The following is a 25,463-nucleotide window of genomic DNA, read 5'->3' on the forward strand; positions in this document are numbered from 1 at the left end:
CAACACTGCTTTGCATTCCTATCCATGTCCACGTGATAGTCTAGGTCACTGGTAGAACTTTCATTAGTGGGAGAGCTGTAGGCACCAGACTGCCAAACAGAGGCTGCTAGGATGAATCCAGATGCACCAGCTCAGATCTGAGCAGCCTCCACCTTTGCCTCCACCCACTTTTCTGTTGGGCAATATTATGATGCTCCTGGTTGTTACTCCACTATGATGTCACATGGATGATTCACTACATATTTACTCCTAATTCCAAGGTCTTACCTCCTTTAAGGGGGAATTTTCCAGGTGGGTTGGGAATGGAATCCTGGAAGAGAAGAAAGAAAAAGAGAGGCAGTGTGAGATTGTCATTCAATGGAAAGAACTTATCTTTTTCTTTTCCGTTCTGGTCCTCAAAGTGCTGTGCAATTTAGAATTTGTGTTCCACTTGACTCTTGAGTTAAAAAAATTAATTCACAGGCCTAATTTACATTGAAAACTCACCCATTTGCTTGATAGCTTGCCTACTAGAAACGCAAGGTGAGGCCAGGGTTTACTGTCCACATTTCACAGGTGAGGAAGTCGGGGCTGAGCAGGGTAAAATGAAAAGTTTATGGCAGGTCGGGATCTAGAATCTGTAACTCATCACCCTGTCCAGGGCTTTTGTTTTCACCTCTGCATTTGATATTTTCCCCCCTTTGGTCAACAAAAGAACAAGCAAGTCTAATGTATAAATACATGTGGGTTTTTTTCCGTATTTGATTCATCAAATAGTGAAAGTATGCTGTAAACATACCTTGGAAGGTACATCTCTATATTTCCTGTGGTTGGAAATTCTGAATTAATTGAATGTTTATATGCCAAGCATTGTGATGATACCATAAATAATTAAATTGGTTCCCTGCTCTCATGACTTTATTATAAATTTATACATGATTATAATATCCAAATATTTATAATGATAGAACAAAGCAAACACATAGGAATATTATATATTTATAAATTCACATTATATTTTGGATTATTTATTGTATAATAAACATAAATATATACATAAATATTTATACAGGTAAGTAAAAGGTTGATAGAAGCAGGTTGTGTTCTGAAGGAGGGGTCCTCCAACCTGAGGGAATGGAGGGAATGATAGGGAGTTCTTGTTGGGGTGCTCTGAGCAAGCAGAGAACAGAACCAGAGGGGCAAAATTTTTCACCCCTAATAAATTCCTTAGAGACTGACATTCCCACCCTAGGCTCTCTCCCCGCCCCTCTCACCCATGGAGCCACACCTCAGGTGTCTTGCCAAGAAGGTATAAGGTATCTTATTTCTCTTTTGAACTGTCAGGGTGGGGGTCTCCTGTAGTGCACTGGACTGAAATATTAATACAGAAGCGTGACATTGACATGGGTGGAAATAACTCCCCAACCTTGTCCAGAGCAAGAAGTTAGCAGCTGTGCACATCTTACTTCCTTAGTGTTCTATCTGAACAACTAGGACTATCTGGAGTTTCCCTTTTATTCCATCATTTCCCTGGAGGTGCTGTCCTTTGCCTTCCACTGATGGCTCATTTTCTGATAAATGGATCTCTTCTCCATTCCAAGTGGGTTGTAGTGAGTGGAGGAAGACTCCTGAAGGCAAAGCCCTGGCATAGCCCTTATTTGGAGACGGCAGAAGTCAGTGTAAACTTTTGGGCTTCAGCTTTTCAGGGCAAAGGAAGTGAACTTGGCTTGGAATAGCCTTCCTTCTCGGCTCTAATAGTCTATTATTTTAGTGTTTTAGTTGAAAGCTCTTAACCTAAGTAACAATAGTACATTTGTGGTCTCTCATAAATTATGCGTGCAGTTCATAGGAAAACCTGACATCACAAAATTCCCCTCTGTTGCCTCTTCAAGGTTGCAAATAACATTTCGAAATCTAATGAACAGCCAATTTACTACCAAGCATGTTCATCAATTAGTGCGATGTGCAAATGCACAAAGAAGAACATCTACATTGAAATGCAATGCTAAGATAGTTGAATTTCTTGGCCATCCAGGAAAGTATCCAGGGACAGTGAGAGAAGGCTGGCATAGTAGAACCATTGGGGCCATTTCCAGACTCTACGAGTAGTCTGGGAAATACCAGAGAGTCATACATTCAGCACATGTTGAATGAACACCTGATCTGGTGTGTGCCAGGAACTACGTTAGTCACTTGAAGACATCCTGTGGATTTTATGGCTTAGTCATTAAAGCAGTCACTTAAAATATCCAAATAAATATATAATTGAACTGCAAGTTGAGGCAAGGGCTGTGAAGGAAGAGTGTTTCAAGATAACCCTTCTCAAACTGTAATGAGTATGCGAATCACCTGGAGAGCTGGTTAAAATGCAGATTCTGATACAGTGGGTTTGGCTGTAGTCTGTAGTTCTGACAAACTCCCAGGTGATGCTGAGGCTCCTGATCCACAGAACACACTTCACATACATAACAAGGTTGTAAGAGATAATATCTGGGGGGAGGACCTCATTCATATGAGGGTCAGAGGAGGCCTCTGTCTGTCATTTGAAGGCTTTCTGGTTTCCTAACTTTATGCAGGAGAATGTCAAAAATAGCACATCTTTGTATAAGAAAGAATCTTGTTGCTTAAACCTTCACCCGGGGCCGAGGGCATCCAAGACAGAAGTATGATTATTCCTATTTTGGAGAGCTCCTGGGATGAGGTCTCTATAGCTCTCCTGGCTGCCCATGGTAGAAAATATCAGAGAAGCAGAGCCAGAAGCGAACCCAGACATCTTTCAGTCCATCAAGTTAATTTAATAGAACAAGAAATTGAAATACTCATGAATCAGAGGCAGATCTTGGGTTGAAATTTTCTGGTGTTCTTTCCACTGCCCCGAGAGAGATGCTAGCTTCAGAAGCTAAGGATGGAGATGCTCATTCTCCCCTACACTCCCCTCCCTTTAGCAATCCTTGCCATAGAACGGCAAGGTGTAAAGAGATGGTGACTTTTATAATTTGCTGAGAGTTGTTTATGCCCTTGGCATGATCTAGTGCTGTCCATCAACTCCTCTTTGGCAAAGATGACTCTCAGTCCTAGAATTCTCTCCCAAATCTTGTCTGGTGTTCTGGGTCCTGGCTGGAGAAATGTGGCCCATCTTGCCCAGCGACTTGCCTTTCAGGTCAATAGCACATAGGCTGGACATAGACATAAGCTAATGGACCCTCCCAGGCTGTCATTCTCAGCTCCATTGAGTAGCTCAGGAAACTTTATTTCCATGGTTACCAACCAGTTACACTTCTTTCACTGTACTTCTTTCTTTGTTTCTTTTAATGTTTATTTATTTTTGAAGGAGAGAGAGACAGAGCGTGAGCAGGGCGGGGGGAGCAGAGAGAGAGGGAGACACAGAATCCGAAGCAGGCTCCAGGCTCTGAGCTGTCATCACAGAGCCCAATGCAGGGCTCAAACCCACAAGCTGTGAGATCATGAGCTGAGCCAAAATCGGACGCTCAACTGACTGAGCCACCCAGGCACCCCTCTTTCATTGTACTTCTTTAGTTTCAGACTCCAGGTATCTGATTAGTATTTCCAACAATGTTTCTGTGGATGGAGGGAAGAACGGTCATGTTTAATCTGCTTGTCCCCAGGTGAAATGACCCAATCTCAATCATGTTCCCTGCCTATGACTCTTTTTCCTTGTTTCCTTTTATTATTGTGATTAGAGGGCTAATCACCCTTTCCTTTACTGGGTTGTTGCAGACACAATAAGACACTGTATAAAAAAAATGTTGGCAAGTACTCGAAAATGATAGCTATTTTGGATCTTTTGATCCTGATGATGTGCTTAATTTGCCCCAATACCTTGAAAGGCTCATTTCTTTCATGAATAATGCTGCACAGAGGTAGGCAGATACCAAATGTGCTTTTGATTAAAGATGTCCTCTCTGATTAAAAATGGCCCAAGGCAACTAATGTTTGGAATATGCTGGGGAGATTCCATATCCCCTTCTTTACTGGCCTCACATTGTCTTGTAAGATGGGCCCTGGAGATTTTTTTTCAGGAATGTCTCCTTTACTTTCAAGCTAGCATGAGTAAGCACTTCATGAAGGTGTTTGGTCCTCCAGGGCTAATGCTTTCCATGTGTTTTTTCATTTGGTCTTTACCCAAGAGTTAGTGATTGATGAAGTCTTAGAGAAGTGACTTAATGATTTCGGAAGGTTCTACAAATGGTGAATAGCAAGGACAAGAGTCAAATCAAGTGTGTTGACTTGGAAGGCAATGCTCTTTAATACCATACTATGCTGCCTTTCTAGAATAGGACAGGATGAAGCCAGGGCAGCAAATTCTCCTTAGAGTCAATGAGAAAGTAGATGGAGGTCACGGAAAGTCCTCAGGAGAAAGACAATTTTGGGAGGCAGTGTTTGTTTTGGTATGGGTAGTATAAGTGGGAACTGGACCAGAGTGGCTTAAAGCAGTGTTTTTTGCCTGAGGGATCTTGTTAAAATGCTGACTCTGGTTCTGGGATGGACCCTTAGGTTTTTCATTTTTAATAAGCTTTTAGATGATGCCAGTGCTCCTGGGCTGTGGACCACACTTTGAGTAGCAAGGGCTTAAAGACATTATTCAACAGGCAATCAGAACACCTGAGGTCTTCCTTCCCCAAGGAATGGAGAATGGCCATGGGAAGCTGGGCTCATACCTGGGTTTAGGAAATCTTCCTTGTCTGCTGATGGACGTAGCATCCTACTCTCTTATCTACTTCTATCCATGCTTCTTGCCAGCTACCTCTTTTTCCTGCTGTTCTCCTGTGCAGTGTGGGCTGACTTCTGTTCTGGCCCTGCCACTCCTCTCCTGAAACCTGGGCTTGCCTTCCTCTGGGCTGTGCCTCTGCTCATTCTTTTGCCTCACCTGGAAAGCCCTGCCCCAGCTCCACCTGCCACCATCCTTCCAGTGGAGAGCTCTTGTTTACTGAAGAATGCCAGTTAATAAATACGGAAAGAATGATAAAATTAGGCAACCATCATTCTTCAACCCTCAGTGCATTCCCTGATTTAGACAAGGATCATCAAGGAATGCCCAAACTGCTGAGTGAAAGATATTTATAGGTCTTTAAAGTATTACCTCATAGATTACTTATTAATAAGAAGGAAAAAGGTGTTCACCAGTGGTCACCACCTTAAGGAATTAAACATCATCACCAATAATGGGACAACTTAACGTGCCTCTAGGCATGCCACAATAAGAAGTATGTAACACTGCCTACAAACTATTGTTTATTGTACTAAAGTTTAATCTGAATGTAATTATGGCAAACACTAAGAAAAATCTGAAACTTGGCCAATTCTACAAGCTTACTGGCCTGGACCCTTTGAAAAAGTCAATGTCCTGAGAAACAAAAAACAAAGCGCAGGGGGGATTGCTACATGATTGCTTCTCAAACTCTAGTGTGCATATGAGCTTGTTAAAAAGCAGGTTTTGATTTAGTTGGTTTAGAATGGGGCCTGAGATTCTGCATTTCCAACAAGCAGGATCACCTGCTTGTTTAAGGGATCACCCTTTAAACAGCAATGTTCTAGAGTGAAAAAAACATAACCAAATGTGGTGTGTAACCTGAGTATGGATTTAGGATCCCCAAACAAAACAAGGCACAACTGCTGTAAAAGATATTTTTGGACAAGGGTGGGCATTGATATATGGACTGTGCATTATTATTAGATGGTATCTCTAAGTTGACATTGACTCTCTTGGCTGTGATAATGGCATTGCAGTAGGGAGGAGATGGGTGCCGAGACATGTGCAAGTAAAAGGCCACACTGTCTGCACCTTACTGTCATACATCTAAAAAGAGCACAAATAGGGCAAAATGTTAACATGGCCAATTTAGGTGAAAGGTTATATGGGTGTTAAAGAGGTTCAGCTTCCGTTCTAGCTCTTCTGCAAGCCACGCCCTCATCCCAAGCAGAAACGCTTCCTCTCCTTCTATCTATGGTCTTCTGTGCCACTCTGCCCTGAACTCAAGCTCTTGGGTGTTTGGGCCTCACTTAGAGAACTCCAAGGAAACCAGGGTCCTGCCCTGTCCACTTGGGTCCTCCCCTACCCAACCCTAGCACAGGGCTTGCCCCTTAGAAGATTTCCAGTGGACTTTTTTTAATTGACAAATTGAATGCATTGGAGAGAGTATCAGGGGTAGAGAGAAGCATCATGGATCATTTCAACTCATCCCTATATTGTATCTGAACTTAAAGGAAACCAAAAAACCATACCACTGCCACCAGCAATCACTACTCCTAACCAGATGCTCAGTCCACTCTTGGTGGGCAGGTAGAGTGGTTTTGGGAGGATACATTAAAAAAAAAAAAGAAAAGAAAATAAATGGGGCACCTGGGTGGCTCAGTCTGTTAAGCACCCATCTTCAGCTCAGGTCATGATCTTGCAGTTTATGAGTTTGAGACCCACGTTGGGCTCTGTGCTGACAGCTCAGAGCTTGGAGCCTGCTTCTGATTCTGTGTCTCCTTCTCTCTCTGCCCCTCCTCCCACTTGTGCACATGCTCTCTCTCTCTCTCTCTCTCTCTCTCTCTCTCTTTCTCTCTCAAAAATAAATAAAAACATTTTTAAAAATTTTAAAAAAGTATCTTTACTTATAAAGGGAAAGGAGGCAGCTACTTTCTCTCCTTTCTAGAAAGGGTCTCCTTAAAAACCTGAAGATCCTGACCCCTTGTTCTAACCTTTAGAATGTAAATAAATCACTTCAGGGACTGGATAAGTCCAGTCTCCAGGTTTATAGAGATAGCCCTTAGATTGAAGACTTCAGAACCTTTTGAAATGACACCTCTGTCAACCTTGCAGCCTATCTTATATAACCTTTTGTCTCTGGAGGAGATAAGATCAATTGTATTGTTTTTTTTTTTCATTTTCTTTGCTATATAAATTGTGTAACAGTTCATCCTGAGGTATGCATGTACTCTGTTGTGTTTACTTAATAATGAATCAGTTTTCAGGGCACCTAGGTGGCTCAGTCAATTAAGCATCCAACTTCAGCTCAGCTCATGATCTCATGGTCTGTGAGTTCGAGCTCCATGTCGGGGTCTGTGCTGACAGCTCAGAGCCTGGAGCCTGGTTCAGATTCTGTCTCTCTCTCTCTCTCTCTCTCTGTCTCTGCATCTCCCCCACTCACACTTTGTCTCTCAAAAATGAATAAATGTTAAAAAAATTTTTTTAAAGCAGTTTTCTGTCTTCCCATATGGATGTCAATAGGTGTCTCCTTGTTGGTAGGACTTTTACTTCCTCAAGAGTATATTGGTACAATATCTTTTGAGGCTGACTGACAATATCTATTGAAGTGGAAAATGCACATTCTATTCTCATCACTAGGAATTTATCCCACAGATATCCTTGCAGACGTGCACAGTGGGTAACACTTCTAGAGAAAAACATTAAGTGTCCTTCACTAGACACAGATAAAATAGATTATGAAGCAGTCATACAATAGAATACTATGTGACTCTCCCAAAGAATGAGACAGACTTTCATGTATTGGCATGGAATGATCTCCAGATAGACTGTCAAGTCAGTAAAACAAAGTGCAAAATCATGAGTCTACTATAATGACATGTGCATTTACAGATGCATGTATTTTTGAAAAGACATGGAAGAGTCTGTTAATGGTGATGATCTCATGAAAGAGGGATTGGTGGTTGGGTGGGAAGGGTGTGAGTGAGTTTTAATTTCTTTTCCATTATGTACTGTTTACTTTTCTTAAGCCATAGGAATATAATATTTTAAAATAAATATACTGGCCTAAAGATAGATTAAGAAAAGCCACCACAGGGACTTTAAAGACATTAGTAGATGGTAAATTGCATAAGCAACACAAGGGAAACCATTTTCATGGTACTCCATCACTGCCCCCATCCATCCTCACACAGAGTGCTACATAGCCATCAACCCATTCCATTTTTTGATAATTGGGATATGAGTTTAAGTTTCTTGGGTCTCTCCCATTGATTTCTTTACCAGAGGTCTCTGTTAGAATCTCTCTGTTTATCTAAGTTCTACCTTTCGTAAAGTCAGCCTGCATTCCCTCTTCCTACAAGAAGCCTTACTTGATAACTCAAGGGGATAACTTTTTCTAGCTCTTGCAATAGTTAATGCCTGAATAATTTATTGAAAATGATATGTGCAAAACATTTAACACTTAATGTCACAATTAGTCTTGCAAGCCTTAGCTTTTAAGCAAGTAACTGACATCCCCCAGGCTACAAAACTACAGCACACCAAACCATACAAATAAGATTGTGAAGTGAATCTTTTCACATCCTAATGTGAGGAGTTAAGTCAAGGAAATGGATGCACAAGAAAATAAAGCTCCCAAGGGAAAAGCAGGAGCAAAGTTTCTTAGTGCTTTTGTGGCTGGCTGTATTGGCAAAGAGAATGCTGTTCTCATTAAACAATCAAGGGCAGTCTTGATGTTATCACTTTCTCAGGATGGCTTAGTTAAGACCTGTCTCCTTTCTGTTCCTGATTTTCCACATACACAAAAATGGGGCAGAAAGATCCACTCTAGTTCCTTCCTAGAAAGAATGGATTTGAATAAGGACCCTTCTAGAACTCTCTCCATCTTTATATATCACCATCACCTCCAATACCTACCTTCCTTCCTTCCTCCCTTCCCTTCCCTTCTCTTCCCTTCCCTTCCTTCCTTTCTCCCTCCTTACTTCCATTCATCCTTCCCTCCCTACTTTTTAACAGTTCTAGCTGCAACATTTAACTAAAAACTTCTTAAAGGCCACCTCAATTTCTTTTCTTTTCTTTTTTTTGGCCACTGCTATAAAATGATATACTTCTGGTTTACTTCAAGTTAGAATTACAGAAATTATATACCCTCTACCAAAAAAAAAAAATGCCCTAGAATATTTTCAAGAGTGTTATTCTTTAGCAGATGTAGATGAGCCCATTCAAGGATGAGTTTCATAAATTGTATTATTTAAATCAAATGTTGGCAATTCTGTTTTCTGTCACCTTTATGGAGAGATGAGCTTCAAAGCTTCATTTAAACGTAAAAGCTGATGACATTTGAGACACAGATACCAAAATCTTTTAAAGCTTAGTTCTTTTCATCAATCTATAAGTTATGGAACATTCAGTCTAAGACAATTGAAGGAAAACCGGAACAAATTTCGCAGGACTGTAATGAAAAATGGGAGCTATGAAGGAAGGACCAGAAACAGTCCCACTTTGGCAGGGTGTGTAGAGAGATCAGGTTCTCAAATTATCAAAATTGACCTAAACTCTACTTCATTAAAAAAATTCATGAGCAACATATACCATCAATATGGTATTTTCTACAAAATGTGCAATGGCAGACTGTCTGTAAACACTGATTTCCTAAAATAAGAAGTGTCCTCCTTCATTTCTTCTGTTTTTACAACAAATCTTACCATTTCCTCCAAAGAAAGTCAATTTCTTGAGACAGTTTGCCTCTACAGTGGGTACCTATAATTGCTTGTAGTTTTAGTATTCTGAGCAGTTTCAGAGGGAACAGGTGTTAAGAACATTTCTACATTGTGTTCCTCTGCTCCGTGTTTTTTGTGACATCCTAAGTTCTTCCAAGCAGTGCTCAGGAGCGAGCTTTGTCTTGTGGGCTTTAATTAGCTCTGAGGAGCTAAGCCTGGTCTTCTGTCTTGCTCCTTCCCATATGCACCTTGGCTTCTGAAACTTAGCTCCTTGTTGAGAAAGCTCTTGGCAATGGAGGAGGCCCCAGAGATCTCTGGAACATTTGCACTGAGAATATAGAACCTTACAATCTGGCCAGAAGACCTTGAAGACATGGTAACACGTTGTGCAGATCTGTTATCAGATTTCCTTATCACTTCCTTCTTTGATACGTCTCTGGCCCAGCAAAATTTAAATCTTAATTTCTTAATGCTAATAGCTCCTCTCTCTTTTTTTGGCCCACACGAGTCCGGAAAGTTTTGAGATGATGGCTGAACACATTTTCTCTTAAAAGCCAAATTATTTCTGAGAGTTTTAAGTTCCTGTTTCTTTTCACCCTCTTTCTACATGATAGATGTACTTTTCTTTTTTTCTTCTCAACTAATTTATTACTTTATCCTCAAGGCTCTCTCTCTGGGGAAAACCGAACATAAGTCAGAAAGGAAAGGGGATGAAGAGAAATCCACTTACCTTCTTCTGAACTACCAACACCATGATGGTTGCCACAGCAAAGACGAGACACAAAGCCAGCACGGTCGTGGTGAAATAGAAGTAACCACGACTCGTGGTTCCCAAGTGGCTGGCGACGGAGCCTTCTGGCACATGCATGGCTGTGTCTTGAGAAGGGGCCACTCGGTTGAGTGCTTGCTGCAGCCGTGGGTCCATTCTTATATAGTCTTCCCACAGCACACCCTATCTCTCCTCATCTCATTCGGTTCTGGGCCCATCTCTGTTCCAAGAAGGATTCTCCCCCTGCATCCTGGATCATGTGACTTGGAAAAAAACCTTCACCGGCTGCCACACGAAGAAACTCTTCTCTGGGGGCGTGAGGCGAAAGGCGGCAGCAAGGGTAGGGGAGAGGCTCATTTTTCATTGCCAGGGATGAATTTGAGTGCAGAGAGACTGTAGCTACAGAGAAGGTGGTTGATGTCAGAGGGCGAGTAGGAAAATGACGGTTTCCCTACTCCGGGGTGTGTGTGTGTGTGTGTGCACAAAGCAACTTCTGTTTCATTTAGACTCAGCCACAAAACGTCTTCCTGCTTGAGAAGCTGCACATTCTCTTCAGTGAGGCCTGCAACTCAGAAGACCTCCGCAGAAAATGTGTCTCTGCTGGGCCTCAGAGAAGCTGGAGTCCTTGGACTGGAGTATAATGACTCTAAAGGGTTCAGTTTGATCCTATCAGCTTCTCCTGAAATCTGGAAATGCTGCTAGATATCTGGGAAGAAAGGACCCATAATAGTGGAGATTTATCCAAAGGGGACAAGTCCGTGGCAGCATGAAATGTGGAGACAAGTTCAAAGAGAGCAGGAATATGGAAACACTGATCTTTTAGACAAAAATTGCTGCTGACTGGATTGGGATGTGTCAAGCTTGCATATAAACCTGGGATTGAAAAAAAAAATCACAGAAAGGGGAAGGACTGGTGGTGAGGGTGGGGGTGGGGAAGTGCCCGGGTGCAGATGGTGGGGGGCGTGTTCTGGGTGCTGTGTGTGTGCATGGCGCTGGGCGCGTGGTCTGTGCATGCCGCGCATGTGTGATGTGCACATATGGTGTGTCGTGCACGTTGTGTGTGTGTGGTGTGTGTGGTGTGTGGCGTGTGTGTGCATGTGACTGCTACAGCTGAGCCTCTACTATCTCAGGCACAGTGCTTTTTCTAGAAGTGCTCTACACATTGCGTCACTCCGCCCTCACCTCTGCCCTCTGACGCAGCTACGATTTCCTTTTTACGGATGGGAAAACTGAGGATCAGAGAGCATGCAAACTGTCTCCACCGAAGTGGCAAATGTTGATCAGTGAGATCACCTGGGTGCAGGGCCATACTTGTATGGCCCACGCCAAAGCATTCAATCATCACTGTGCTTGAAGACAGAAAACTTGAGCCCTGGTCTCAGCCCTGCCCGCTATTGACCTTGGGTCCTTGTGCAGGTCCTATGCCCCTCCCCTCCCCCCCCTTCCCCATGCCTTGACATACACATCACATGAGATAGTCTAGTAAGGGAAATCCATGAATGGGGATAGACTTGGCAAAGGTGTTGGCCCATCCTGGTTAAACATTCCCAGTGGTCCCCTGGGGCTGAGTCTAGACTCCGGACCGCTATAATAGATTCTCTGGGGGACAGAGCTGTCACATCTGCAGTTACTAATGATCTCCATTTCAACACCCCATTTAAAATATGAATCACTGCATAGCTGGTGCCTCCAGATGTAGCTCTTTGAATACTTCATTCGGAAGTACCCAGTTCTCTGTAGCGCCCGCCCTCCCCTGCCTTTCTGCTCATTTTTGGCTGCAGTATATCTCTGAGAGCCAGCAGAAATCCCAGATCCTCATAAGGAAACGTCTTGTATCCAAAGCGCAGCTTGGATTATTACCACTGCCACAATTGAAGACTTGTGAGCAGAAAAACCCAGACGTCTGAGCATCACCTGAATTGGGTCAGGCTCTAGGGATTGGCCTGAATATTCCTCCCCCGTGAATCTATAAAATCACAGATCCTGGAGACAGAAGAGTCATCAAGAGGTAAATTATTTTCTTGGGCCAACTCGAATGGTATAAAGTATACCTATTTTGCAATTGAGGAAGCTGATGACCCCTGGGCCCCAAGTCGGGCCTGGTTTTGGGAGAAGTGGGTGCACCTGTTCATCTGGTTTGGTCACTGAGGTAGGAATGAAGCAAGCCAGTGTCCTCAGGGTGCATGCCCAGATGATCTGGTGAGACAGCTGTGTCCAGTGGTGGGCACGGGCAGCAAGCGGGTAGCGGGGGGCTCCATAACCTGCCAGGCACTGCTGAGAACAGAGCCCTCCCTTGGCTTGTCTTCAGTCTCTTTGATGAAAGTGGAAAACTTCTGATTATGGAATGAAAGCTGTAGGTGTTGAAAAATAAAAAAGCTGTGCTTGAAGTGCAGGTCTTCCTGAAGGCCCGTGGGGCTGAGAAGGGCAGCGGAAAAAAATGTTTGTCTTACAGTTACACGTTTTGCATATAGTACAATGTCCTGAGAGGGAAGGCTGACAAGGGGGAAAAAAATCATCCTTTGTTTTGACTCAGAACCTTCTGAGCAGTTGAGATTTTCAGATCCGTTTGCCTCTCCAGCAGCTTGTGAGCCCGATCTCACTGCTGTCCCCATGCCTCTCCACCACACGCAAGCTTGCAACCTTCCCTGGTTCCCACCCCGCTGGTCTCACCCCCTCTGGCTGCCCAGCTGCTCTAGACTCTAGTTGGGCCAACCTGATGGTCTCATCCGTTGTGCTGCCTGGCTTCTCTCTCCTTTCCATTTGGCCACCCAATGTACAAATGGAAAGAGCTTTCATAGAGTTTCTTGCTGAGTGACTTTCAAATCCATTCTGGAAGCTAAACTGTACAGGGAGCATAGAAATGTAAGAAAGCAGAGCTATTCTGGCTGATGCAGGGGCAACAAGACTCGGGGGGAGGGCTGGGCCCAGCATGCTCATTTACCTTTTAACAGCCTGGGGTACCTCCAGGATGGAACAAAATTTGTGAACTTGTGATTTAGCTCAAAACCCTTATTCCTCAAATCAGGAAACTGAGGCAGAGAGGTGGAGATGAGCTGAGGGGGTTCATACGGAGAGAGATAAAGTCATGTGCTTGTTCTCATCCCCTCCCTGCTAATATTCCAACCAGCTTGCCAGGCTCCTCCCCCTGCCGCTGCTTCAGATCCTTCCTGCCTCTGCCACCTGCCTCCACCTCCCAGGGAAGCCTGCCCAGGTCTCCCACTCCTGCCAACAACCTCTCTTCAGAATACTCCATGGTCCTGCCACACAACATTATATCCAATTATCTACTTGTTTTGACCTCTGCCAAGTGTGGGAACATGTGTGACTTTTGCATTTGGCATAATAAGACTCAGGGTTCTTGAGGGCAGTCTTCTCCAGATTCCTTGCCTCCCACCCTGCACTATTTGGTGTTGGACCTTTGTATGATCAACCCTCAGTCAATGCTTGTGTTGATATTGTGTTTATGGAAAGAGAAGGTTCTAGAAGTTTGGCTTATACAAAGGAATTGTGTGATGGCATATTTGTCTGTCACTTCTCAATGGTTCTGCATTTCCCTGTCCTTCTCCGGGGTTACTTGGCTGCCCATTAGCCTTTATGTTCCAGCATGGCCCCACGAGAGTCACCACCAGCCTCCTTTCAGCCTGTAGTTAGTTGCTGAGGTATGGCTGTAGCATCTGAGACTTAGTGGACAAACAGAACTAATCTCTCATCCCTTCAAGAAAGAACCGCATTTTGGAGAGATGAAGAGGAACCAGCTATAGGACTGCCCACCCCCACCCCGCCCCATCATTGTTTCCCTGTATAAAGAACTGTGAGATCTCTATCATACAGACCCAAAGTGTGGTACCTTGGCCAACACTAGTGGAATTTGGTGGTGCAGATTCTTAGGCTCCATCCTAGACCTACTCAATCAGAAACTCAGTCTGGGGTCCAGAAATCTGTTTTAACAAGTATCCCAGGGAATTGAATTTCCTGAAACCATTTGGAAATCATTGGTTTAGGAAAATAGTCTGTCTAAATTCTGGGAAGAGTCTATAAGGGATCATCGGGTCTAAGCTCTGGCCTCTGAGCAGATGGAGTCCTATCCCCATTATGCAGATGAGAAAACCAAGGCATAGAAAAGTTAGCGATCAGGGTCATGTCATTGGAGAATGTTGACATGAAGATTCATTTTTCTGTCTTTTGATTGAGTCCACTTTCTAAACTCAAATATGGCTGTAGGCTGTAAAAATACTATTGCAGACAGAAATATATTTGTAATATTTATCTAAAGTTATCTTGTGGTGATCACTGTATGTGGTAGAAAGAAATATTTTTAAAAACTATTAGTATATGTGAGAGAAGGGCAAACTCTTCCAGGGTATTTTCAAGCAATAAAACACGCAAGAAGGATCTTGTCCCATTAACTGGACAGCCCTCTGTTTTGCAGGGGTTAACATGAGTAGATTGGACGTAGGTGTTGGCCAGAGTGACACTGCACTGAGAGACTCTAGTGACTGAAGACACGGTGGATGTGGAAGGTTTAGGGTCACAGAAAACTACGGTCATGGGTCAAATCAGCCTGCTGCCTATTTTTATAAATAAAGTTTTACTGAAAAACGGTCATGCCCATTTGTTCATGCGTCCCTATAGCTGTGTTTGCATTACAATGGCAGAGTTGAATAGTTGCAACAGAGGCCTTATAGCCCACAAAATCTAAAATATTACTACTTAGCCCTTTCCTGAAAAAGTTTGCTGACCCCTGATTTAGAGTATTAAAATAAACTCAACTAAAGGCAGTATTACAAAAGAAGGGATTTGAAGAAAAGAACAGAAATGTGTTTCCTCAGACTCCTCCATAAAATCTGCACTTATGTTAATATTACTAACTCATGTTTTCATGTGAAAAGTTTCTTTCTTGGGATTCACTAATTGTAAAGCAGCTAGATACCTTCATTTGCGTGTGACCAAGTAGACTATTGGAGAGGGCACAGGAGCTGAAAGAGAGGCATGGCAGAAGAGATTTGGAAAATATGTAGACAGGTATACTTTCAGCATTGGGAATATGTGTGTGTGTTCATGCATGATATGTAATATCCATATATATGAATATATACATCACATGCACACACACATGTTATTCCTGCCCACTTCAAAAAGGTTTTGAGGCAAGTTAAATGCACAGATATATAAGAACTGAAGCCATTAAAACAAGGCTAAAGGTAGGAGCCAAGATGTAAAGTAGAGTAAAGCAAAAGGAGTAAGAGATTAAGAAACCCAGGCGGATGACAGTTTTCAGCGGTTGAGCACAACATGTATACTTCAGAGCTTCTTGGTAACCAGGGCAAAGAAGAAAACATACTGGGTTGCATAACTCTCTTTGATCGTAAAAAGCAGATGAGTTCAAAAGGAAAAATGGACCTTTTGCTGCTTGTATAGGTGCTTTGAAATATATAGCATATTCTGAAATGCCTGATGGTAATCTATGAATTTAATGCATGGCATCACAATGAATCAGGATAAGAGCCAACCTTAACAAGTGAAAATACTAGAATATTTTAAAAGAAACATAGTCTTATGATTTTCAGTGATGCAGAACTAGCAATAAACAAACACTAGGGCAGTGGAGAATTCAAGGCAAAAACAAAACAAAACAACAACAAAAAAGAACATCACTTTCCTGGCATCTAGGGGCTTCCAGGAGAGCTGAAGGACTAGAAGACTCCTAGGTTAGATGGTCCTTAAGAAATCTGTTGTCATCTAGAGAAGAGAGGAGAATCTGCATTTTTTTGCAAAGCTGGGAAAAGATATTTCCATATCAATAAAACATAGGTGAGGAGAGACAGGATGACTTATTCTACGGTGCATCACCCATTGGGCGTTTGAGGGCACTACTATGAGCTAGGCAGTGTCCTACAGCATTGAACACCACATGTCATCCCTGACTTTGCGAGGCTTACAATCAGGAGAGTGAGATGGGCAATTAAATATGTAATTACAATACAATGTAATTGATATTAACACCAGATAATTCAGGGCATTCTATGTGCATGGTGGGAAAACCCAAGCTCATCTATCATTCTCCAGGGAGGCTTCCTTGAGGTGACATATTTGATGTGTACATTAGTTTAATAAATAAATACCCACTCAAACTGTACTAGGTCATTTCACTCCCTTCCTCTTCCAGTTTAAAATCTTGCAGCATCCATCCTTGTCTGTGGAGTCCTGGTCACGTTTTCTTGCATGGCCTCCCTGGCCCTCTCCTAAGACTCATTTTCAGGCTCTGATCCCACCAAAAGCCTAGCTCCACTCCACATACACTGTTTATTCTGAACTCCTAGCTTACTAATCTCTTCCCTGACTCTGCTTTCACGCAGGCAGCATCCTCACCACTACATCAAATGCCCTTTCTTACATCTCTTGCTCTGGCAATTCAAAACATATTTTTTGAAGTTGCTGTTCAAATATTGTCCCTTCTCTGAGCGCCCACCCCTGACTTTCAGAAAGAAATCTATCTCTCTTTGCTCCTTAGGATTTCAGAGCACACTTCTACCTCTTGTCAATAATGATGACAGTAATAGTTTTATGATTACACCCACCACCTACATTTTGTGAGCTCATATTGTGTGCCAAGCATGTTACATTCATAATTTCACTTAATTTGCACAATTATCTCATGAGTGCTCTTATTCCCCTTTGGCAGATAAGACAACTAAGGCTTGGAGCTGCCAAATGGTTGTTCCAAGGTCGTATTGATATTGAGTGATGGAGCTGGCATTCTGAGCCAGGGCTGCCTGACTACAGAACAAATTGCTATAAGCACCATGAGACCCTATTGCCTGTATTCTAGGTAGCTACCTATAGCTCTGTCTCCCCACCTGCACTGTAATCACTTTGAGAACACAGCATGTCCCTGGACTAAATAAACAGCTTGCATGTGTCCACACCTAGCATGCTCCCGATAAAGGTTTAAATTGTATATTTACCTAATAAATCCAATTCAAATACCTAACACTGCGAAAAACACCATTTGTTTTAAGACTCCGTGCCATTTTCCTAAATGAAGTCTAAATATGAGCTGTTTCAGAGAAGAGATCCCAGGCCTGATCCTTTCCCTGACGCCTCCCCTCTTGCTGCCTTCCATTCTACAAACTCCTATCTCTTTCCCTACTCTGGTCCTTGCCCCTAAGTGTAAGGGCACACGTATGTCTCAAAATAAAAGCAGATGGAACTGACACATAGATGTCTAAGGAAATTAGTATCTTCTTGGAACAGTGACTGGAATATAATTGGTTGGGCAAAGAAATCAACAAACAAAAGTTATTTGGAAAAAAAGGAGACATAGAAAGAGGGGGGTAGGGGGGAGAAAGAGAAATTTGGAAACTTTTCAGAAGTTTAGGATCTGTTTCATTTGAAGAGAAGAATGGCTCACTTCTGAGTTACTCAGACTTCTTTTATGTAGAATACAACCTCTATCCTCTGGTTGTGCTAGATTTATGGACTTGGTTGGGGGTTGAGGTTAACACTGAAAGATGTCCTAAAGTGTTGTTTCCTGATGTTAGCAAAATCAGGAAATGACCTTTTCTTTTCTCTTTAAAGTGGGCTAGCTTTTCTTTTCTTTTCTTTTTTTTTTATTTCTAAGAAATTTGAAGCTCAATGGGTCCTGCTTTTGAAGTAAAAATTGATTTATTCCCCGAGTAAACCATCTCAAGTTGAACAGATGTGTTAGCTGTGCAGTGGCACATATTTGCAGTTGTGAAGCAAAAAGCAGAGGAGAAAACATGTTGACCACAACAGAATGCACCAATTCACTTTTTGTGGCTGTTATCTTTACTGGGAAGGAGAACAAAAAAGTCCCAACATAACCTTGGCTTCTTAACATCAAACTTTCAGCTGTACAAAGAAAGGGGCTTATTGTTAGACTGAAAGAACAAAATGTGAGTGTCCTAAGAGGGATGATCAATGAGAGGGCACACAAAAGGTGTTAACGAATGGAAAAATGTGTGGAGCACCTCAATGGGAGATGTACCCTCAGTGAAGACGTAGTGGAGTATGCATGGGGGGAGAAGGGTTCAGAGCATTGTCTTGGAAATACAGGCCTGACTTCACATCTCTCCTACCTCCTTCTACTCAAGCAAACATTTGCTGAGCACTCACTGTGAAGTAAATGCTTGAAACTTTTTGGAGGGGGTCTACTTGGCCCCCCATCTCATTTGTCATTGGCAATGGGACAGCAATCGTTTTCCCTTTCAGCGTGGTTAAAGAGTTGATATTGTTTAAACACCTTAGAATACCTCCTGGTGCATGGTGAGCACTCAGTTTACATTTGTCGAAGGGATCGGGACTCTTCCTTTTGTTGGCTTGAAGTGTTAGACACCAATCTGGATACATAAACCACTGAGTTTATCTAGGCAACCAAACTCCTCCTCCATCATCCCGGGTCAAATCATCAAAGACCTCACTCCCCCTTTGCATTCTCCCTCTGTCTCCCCTCCCAAGCTCTTTCCCTCCATCTTTGCTCATTTGTTCTTATTTTTGCCTTCCTTCTTCTATTCCCTCCTGCAACTTCCCAGCTGCAATTTTGCTAAGCATATTTACTCTTTTATTTTCATGTTATATATGTTTATGTTTGTCCCAAATTATTTACAATGAATATGTGTTGCTTTTGGTACAGAAGGGTACTAGAAACAACCTAGAATCTGTACGCAGAGGGGAGACCACAAGCAATATTGTGGGGCAGTACTGCACATATAATGTTGTTTTCTGTTTTAATATATGTAGTTTCCTATAGGTCATAGGAAAATCTATTATTTCCTTGTCTGAATATCATGTACTACCTTTCACTACCTCTTTCTAGGGAATGTGGAATATATAAGAATTAAAATTAAATTTCTACCTCTGAAACCAGCCCACAGAGTGGTTGACACAGCCCTGTGTGCCCTTTTCTCCTTCCTCTGTGAAGTTGCTTTCTGGGATATCCCATTCTGTCCCTCACATCAGAAAATGTGAGTATAGCTGACAAATAGCCGGACAAGCTGGAAACCCTCAATGGGAACTGAAAGAGCATAAGGTATCAGCCCAAGGAGCTCATCCTTCTGTTTGGTCAAACCTTAGAAGATGAGACCCCTGTCCTTAAGGGACTGGCACTCAGACATGGCATGTCAAAGTACTCTTGGCACTGAACTCCTGTTGTGAGATCCTGTCTTTGGTTTCCCTGTGAATGTCCCTTAAAGGAGCGGGCTGAACAAAACTGGCTTCTACCCCTGAGGTCATATGGCTTTGCCTTTCTTTCCTCTTTCTCTTGCTTTAATGTGATAGCATTTTGGGGGGAGAGGAATTTGGAGGGGGTCTACTTGGCCCCCTGTCGCATTTGTCATTGGCAATGGGACAGCAATTGTTTTCCCTTTCAGTGTGGTTAAAGGGTTGATATTGTTTAAAACACCCTAGAACACCTGTTGTGAGTGTTTAAAAATTAATACATTTAGAACATTGTGGAAGCTATTGTCTCGGCTGCATTGGGATTGAAGGCTAATTGATTAATTGTAAATTAAATAGAAGGATCCAACCTCTCTTACTTGTAATCAGTAATTTTGTGATTACAAGCAAAAACTAGAAACAAAAAGAGGAAAATATGCATGGATATTGATTTGACCTGGGGATGAGTAAGAGTGGCAGAAATTAGCTTGTGTCCACTGTTATGCCCCTTCTGAGTGACCACCAGTTCTGATCCTGGGTTCATCTATTATACCACTCCCTCTTAACCTTCATGCCGAGGAATTGCCTGTGGATCTTGTGAAAATGTTGATTCTACTTCAGTAGGTCTGGGGTAGGGCTGATTGCATTTTTAACAAGTTCCAGGTCCTGCTGATGTTGTCTCTCTAAGGGCCATTATTTGCATAGAGTAGATAACCAAACCCACATGTTCCCTAAGAAGGACACAGCAGAGGAAACACAGCAGGCCAAGACCATAGCACCAAGAGAGTCTCCTAAGTGGGCATCTTCATGGCAGTCTACGGTCTATTTTCCTTCTCCCCCCAAAAACACAGGTGTCCTCATAATGAGACTATACCATTGGGTATAGGGGCCACTCTGTTTTAAAAGCCCCCAAGCTCTGTTGGAACCAATATCTGTTTTCACAGCTTCCAAAGTCCCAAATCTATGGCTTTCCACCAGGTATTTAGGCACAGTTTGCCCCATATAGAGGCTGTTTATTAATCAGAGGTCATTTCCCCCATTAGCCATGTCATCCCACCTTTATCAGGGGATACTGCTTTGAGGTTAAACCGTAGTCATTTTCCCAAAGAGAAGGCAAAGGCATTTTGGTAAACCTCCCCTCATACTTACCTATTTGTTTTTGTTTCTGGGCACATAAGATCACCATGAAGTCTACAATGACTGTAGATAAGGTGGGCCATATGACTAGTTTAAAGCAATGAAATATGATGAGGAGTTATGAGTTGGTATATTTCTCTGAGCTCTTTCTCAGCTAATGAGCTGTGTTCAGGAGATCCAGGAAAGCACTTCAGGAAACGGTGTGGGGGATGGTAGAGTCTCAGCTTGGAGATGTCAGGTAAGAGTTGCTATATATTGTGTGTAATATATAACCAGCTTAACTTATAATTTATTGTCTAAACCAGGATGCCTTAGAGGCCAAAAGGACTCTTATATTAATAATTACACTGAATTACACTGGGAAAATGGGTCTAACTGGGCACTGTCCTAGCCCAAACCATATACATATGGTCATTCTAGGTATAATCCATTTTGTCGCCCCAAAAATTCTTTAGTAAAACAGTGTGGTTTACCACCAGTTCCAGAGGTTGTTTATGTGTGGGAGAGAAGCATATATGAAGTACTGAGTCCAGTCAGTAGGTAATTTGCAAAATCAAGGACCATACATGATGATATATTCATGTCTCTGTATAATGGATGAAAAATTCAGATCCAGAGAGATGACTTTTCGATGTCATATTATAAGCTGATGTCAAACTCTTGGTTTCTTTATTTCCTTTTTTTTTTTTTTTTTCACTCTGCCTCTTTGTATTAGTCAGGATACTACTAGGATAGGCAGCAGGAACAAATTAGCCCTGAAATATCAGGAACTTAAGAAAATAAAAATGTATTTCTCATTTACATGAAGTCTGTCAGGGAATGGGTAACCTTTGTGGTCTCCAAATTGGCTATGGAGAGGGAAGAGAGTGTGGGAGACTGCACATGGAATATTCTATAGTTCATGCCTGGGAGTGGCTTATACCACAACTGCCTGAATTATATTGGCTAGAACTAGCCATATGACCCCAATCTAAGAACAGGGGAGGCTGGAAAATGCAGTGTTTCTGTGTGTTCAGGAAGAAGAAATAGTGTGGTAAACATAAGCATTTTCTTCATACACTCTCTCAGAACTAATCTTTAACAGTTGGCTCTAACAATTGTATGAGAAACTATATAAAGAAGATTGAGGGCCTCTTGATTGCAGCAGAGTACCACACCTTCCTGTCCTCCACAGGAGACTGTATTAGTCTGCTCAGACTGCTATAACAAAATACCATAGACAAGGCGGTTTAAACAGCCAACGTTTATTTCTTACAGCTCTGGAGGTTAGGAAGTCCAAGATAGGGTGCAACCACAGTTGGGTTCTGGTGAGAGTTCCCTTCCTGTATTGAAGATGGCTGCCTTCTTACTGTATCTCATGTAGCCAAGAGAAGGAAAGCAAGCTCTCTGGTCTCTTCTTATAAATGCCCTAATCCCATCATGAGGATGCCACCCTCATGACCTCGTCTAAACCTCATTACCTCTCAAGGCCTCATTTCCAAAGACATTCACATTAGGGGTTGGGCATCAACATATGAATTTGGGGAAGAGATAAAAATTCAGTCCATAACAGACACCTTGTGCCATTTTCTGCTTGTACTCAGGATGTTATATGATTGGAAGTATGGATACTTGGGTTCTGGTCCACCTGTGACTCTGGGAACTTGAATCTCTGGTCATTTGGCTTCTTGATACATCCATTCCCTCAAATACTTACTTTTAAAACTCTTGAAATAATGAATATGAAGGAAATGTGTGGAAAATTATGGTGATTATAGTGCCACAGTCAGAGAAGGAGATGATGTCCGTTCATCTCATTTAACTTGTATTTTGACCACTAAGTGTGAAACATTTTCCTAGAAACTAGAGATAGAGTGGAGACCAATAAATTTGCTTGCTACATAAATTCTGTTTCTTTTTCTTCCTTCCTTTCTTTTTCTTTCTTTCTTTCTTTCTTTCTTTCTTTCTTTCTTCTTTTCTTTCTTTCTGCCTAGTCATGGACATATATATTCTTTTTATGATTATTTGAATCTCATCTAATTATGGGTTGTAATTAGGTAGCCAGTCACAGGAATGAGCATGATTGGGATACTCAACTTAATCTGGGGGACATAAAGTCTTCCTGAGCTAGTAACGTTTGATAACAGATCTGAAGATTAATTTGGGAGTAATTTCTAATGATAATGATGATTACATTTTTATCAAGATCATGGGGCGCCTGGCTGGTTTAGTTGGAGGAGCATGCGGCTTTTGATCTTGGGGTGGTGAATTTGAGCCCCACATTGAATGTAGAGATTACTAAAACAAGCAAACAAACAAACAAGATCATACTATGTGCCAGGAGCTGTTTAACGTGTCTTATGTATACTATCTTAATTACATTATTATCCCGATGAGTCCTCATAACCACTCTATGATCTAGGTATAAATATTAGTCTATTTTTGCAGAATTAGTTGTAGAAAAGAGGGATGCATCTCCCAGTGAAAGGGAGCAGCAAACATGAAAGTCCTGTGGTTGGAGAGAACATGGCACATGACACATTTGAGGAACTGAAAGAAAGGTGAAGTATTTGAAATCATACTGTGTAAAATGCCCTAAGGAAGAAGACTTTCTCCCTCCTCGACAAAGCGCGAATGTGTTGGGGGACAGAAGAGAGAAGCAAATGTAGACATTTGTGGTTGGGTGTGAAATTCAGCTGTCTATAAAATACACTTCCCATGTAATACAAACTTAAGTTGAATTTGATTTAAAAGTTTTGTATCTGTATTCCTCATAATATTACCATAAGAGCTCATAGAAATCTAGGCTTTTGGGAGATGCATGAAAACCTAAGACCAGGAGGAGAGAATGGAGGGTTTGCTAGCACTTTCCTTCTCTTGAAGCTATAAATTGGGTTTGGGAGCTGCCAAGGTTTTGCTGGAAATAGAGTTCAACAAGGAATGCTTGCACTTGACCTTATTTAAACGTGCAGTGTGGACTAGGGTAAAGAACAATTCAGTATAACACAACGATAGCTTATCTAGTCTGGCTCAGAGTGTTTTCACAGCAGATTAATAGGAAAGACTTTTTTTCTTCTCTTCTTAGAAAATGATCAACTTTTTTTTGAAGTTAGAGTTTGATTTTCTATGCTAGGCAGCATTTTGTTTTCATTGAATTGACTTTGATGTGAAATTTCCTGGCATTTCTTAATTCTGTAGAGGAGGTTTCTCCCTTTGAAACTGAGATGTGTACGTGTCTAATTACATGTATTACTATGTCTGACTGATCTGCATGTTCACACATTTACTAGCGAGTATTTATCCAGCACCTATGATAGGCTAGCTTCTGGGAATGCTGCAGTGAGCACATCAAATAAGACTCATGCCTTTCACCGCCATGGAACTTAAAATTTGAAAGTGCTTGTAGACATTCAGCAAAAAGATACGAGGGTGAACGTTTTATTGAACACTAAGGAGAAGAAGAATAGGTTGCTATGAGGCAGAATAACAGGAGGGTCTACCTGGGAATGGCTGGTGTGCTGGGTAGCTTCTGTCATCCTTCTTCCCACACTTCTCCACCATACCTGGGAGGCTGCCCTGGCTGGGCTGCCTTCAAAGGGCTTCTCTACTCTCAGTTGAGAATTGGCCGCTGGGACAGTGGGAAAAGCAGGAGGCTGGGGTATTTATGTCCTTCGTTCCTTTTCTATCAGATCTTGCTACTTAGTTGTGACCCTCAAGTGAAGACCACCAATTCTGTAAGGTAGCCTTCTTCTTATACCTGCTGTCTCCAGGCTCTGGCACATGTTCCCTCCCCTTCTGCTTCAGGCCAAGGTGAGGTAATGGCTTGCTGCTGTTACTAGCCATGACTAACTGTGCTATCTCTTGGTGTCCCTTAACCCTGGCCATACCTTGGTATATAGGCTCTTTATTAACATTTCACCCACTTGGTATGTGACATTTGTTTCCTGCCAGGGACCTGACTAAAATATACTCAGGAGGGTCTTTTTGAGGATGTGGCTTTTATGTTGAAACCTGAAATGTCAGAAATTATGGACTGGAAAATTAATGGGAGGAAGTGGGTTTTAGAAAGAGGGAAGAGCATGTATGAAGGCCCCAAGGCCAGAGAGAATTTTATGTGTTCAGGGGACATATGGGGGAGAGACATGTATGTAGGCACCAAGCAGAAGTGGTGCTGCATGAGCCTGGAAAAGTGAACAGGGACAAACATACCTGGCTTTATAGCTGCTGTTAGGGAGTTAGGGTTTCATCTGTGTGCAGTGGAAGCCATTGATGCAGAAGGAGATTAGACAGGAGAGTGTCATGATCAAATTTGATGTATTTATCAATTAATTTGCTTAAGGCCATTAATTGACACTGTATGCCAGGACCTGTATGGGTTAAGGGGGAGAGGGAGGCAGAAATAGAGGCATATAAGGCATAGTCTTTCCATCAAGTAGCCTATTGGAAGAGTTAGGATATGAGTATATAGAATTTTAATATAAGACATGATAGTAAGTAGTATAAGAAGCAGTATGAATGACAGACTCTTTTCAGTGGGGATGAATAGGGAAGACTTCCTGGAGGTTGCAGCACGTGAGTGGCTTTAAAGGATAGATGATCTTACCTTTGATGGTGGAAGGCATTCCAGGGGAAGAGAACTGTATGAGGCAGTACTATTCAAAGTAGCTGGTCTGTGTACCAATGAGAGAAGCTTTGGCTTGAATGTAAGTCAGCGCATTGCTCCCTTCATCAAGACAGTCTTACACTGGGCTACCTGGCATTTGCACATGGGAGGTGGAGTTGCAAAGAAAGAGAAATTGGATGAAGTGGGATGCAGCCAGAAGGATGCAAATGTCAGGGTAAGGAGCTGAAATTTTAGGCTGTGGGCAGTGGTGGCACATTAGACATTTTCAAGAAGAGTGGCAAGTTTAGAGCTGTGTTTAAATATGTAATTTAGGGGTGCCTGGGGGACTCAGTCAGTTAAGCATCTGACTTTTGATTTTGGCTCATGATC

The 25,463-nt window shown here is 42.2% G+C and overlaps 1 protein-coding gene across 2 annotated transcripts in view; it reads right to left on the bottom strand.

Annotated features, from left to right (window-relative positions):
- TNFSF8 (TNF superfamily member 8) overlaps positions 1-10,470 on the bottom strand; it is a 34,854-nt gene extending 24,384 nt beyond the window's left edge. For both annotated transcript variants that reach the window (XM_042914111.1, XM_042914110.1), the window contains exons 1-2: positions 10,142-10,470; positions 268-310 (exon numbers count right to left, since the gene is read on the bottom strand). In XM_042914111.1, coding sequence (XP_042770045.1) covers positions 268-310; positions 10,142-10,336 — 238 coding nt within the window. In that variant the 5' untranslated portion in view covers positions 10,337-10,470. The remainder of the gene's footprint in view (positions 1-267; positions 311-10,141) is intronic.
- Between the last annotated feature and the right edge of the window lie 14,993 nt (positions 10,471-25,463).

The sequence above is a fragment of the Panthera leo genome, chromosome D4 (assembly GCF_018350215.1).
Source record: "Panthera leo isolate Ple1 chromosome D4, P.leo_Ple1_pat1.1, whole genome shotgun sequence".
NCBI classification, from domain to species: domain Eukaryota; kingdom Metazoa; phylum Chordata; class Mammalia; order Carnivora; family Felidae; genus Panthera; species Panthera leo.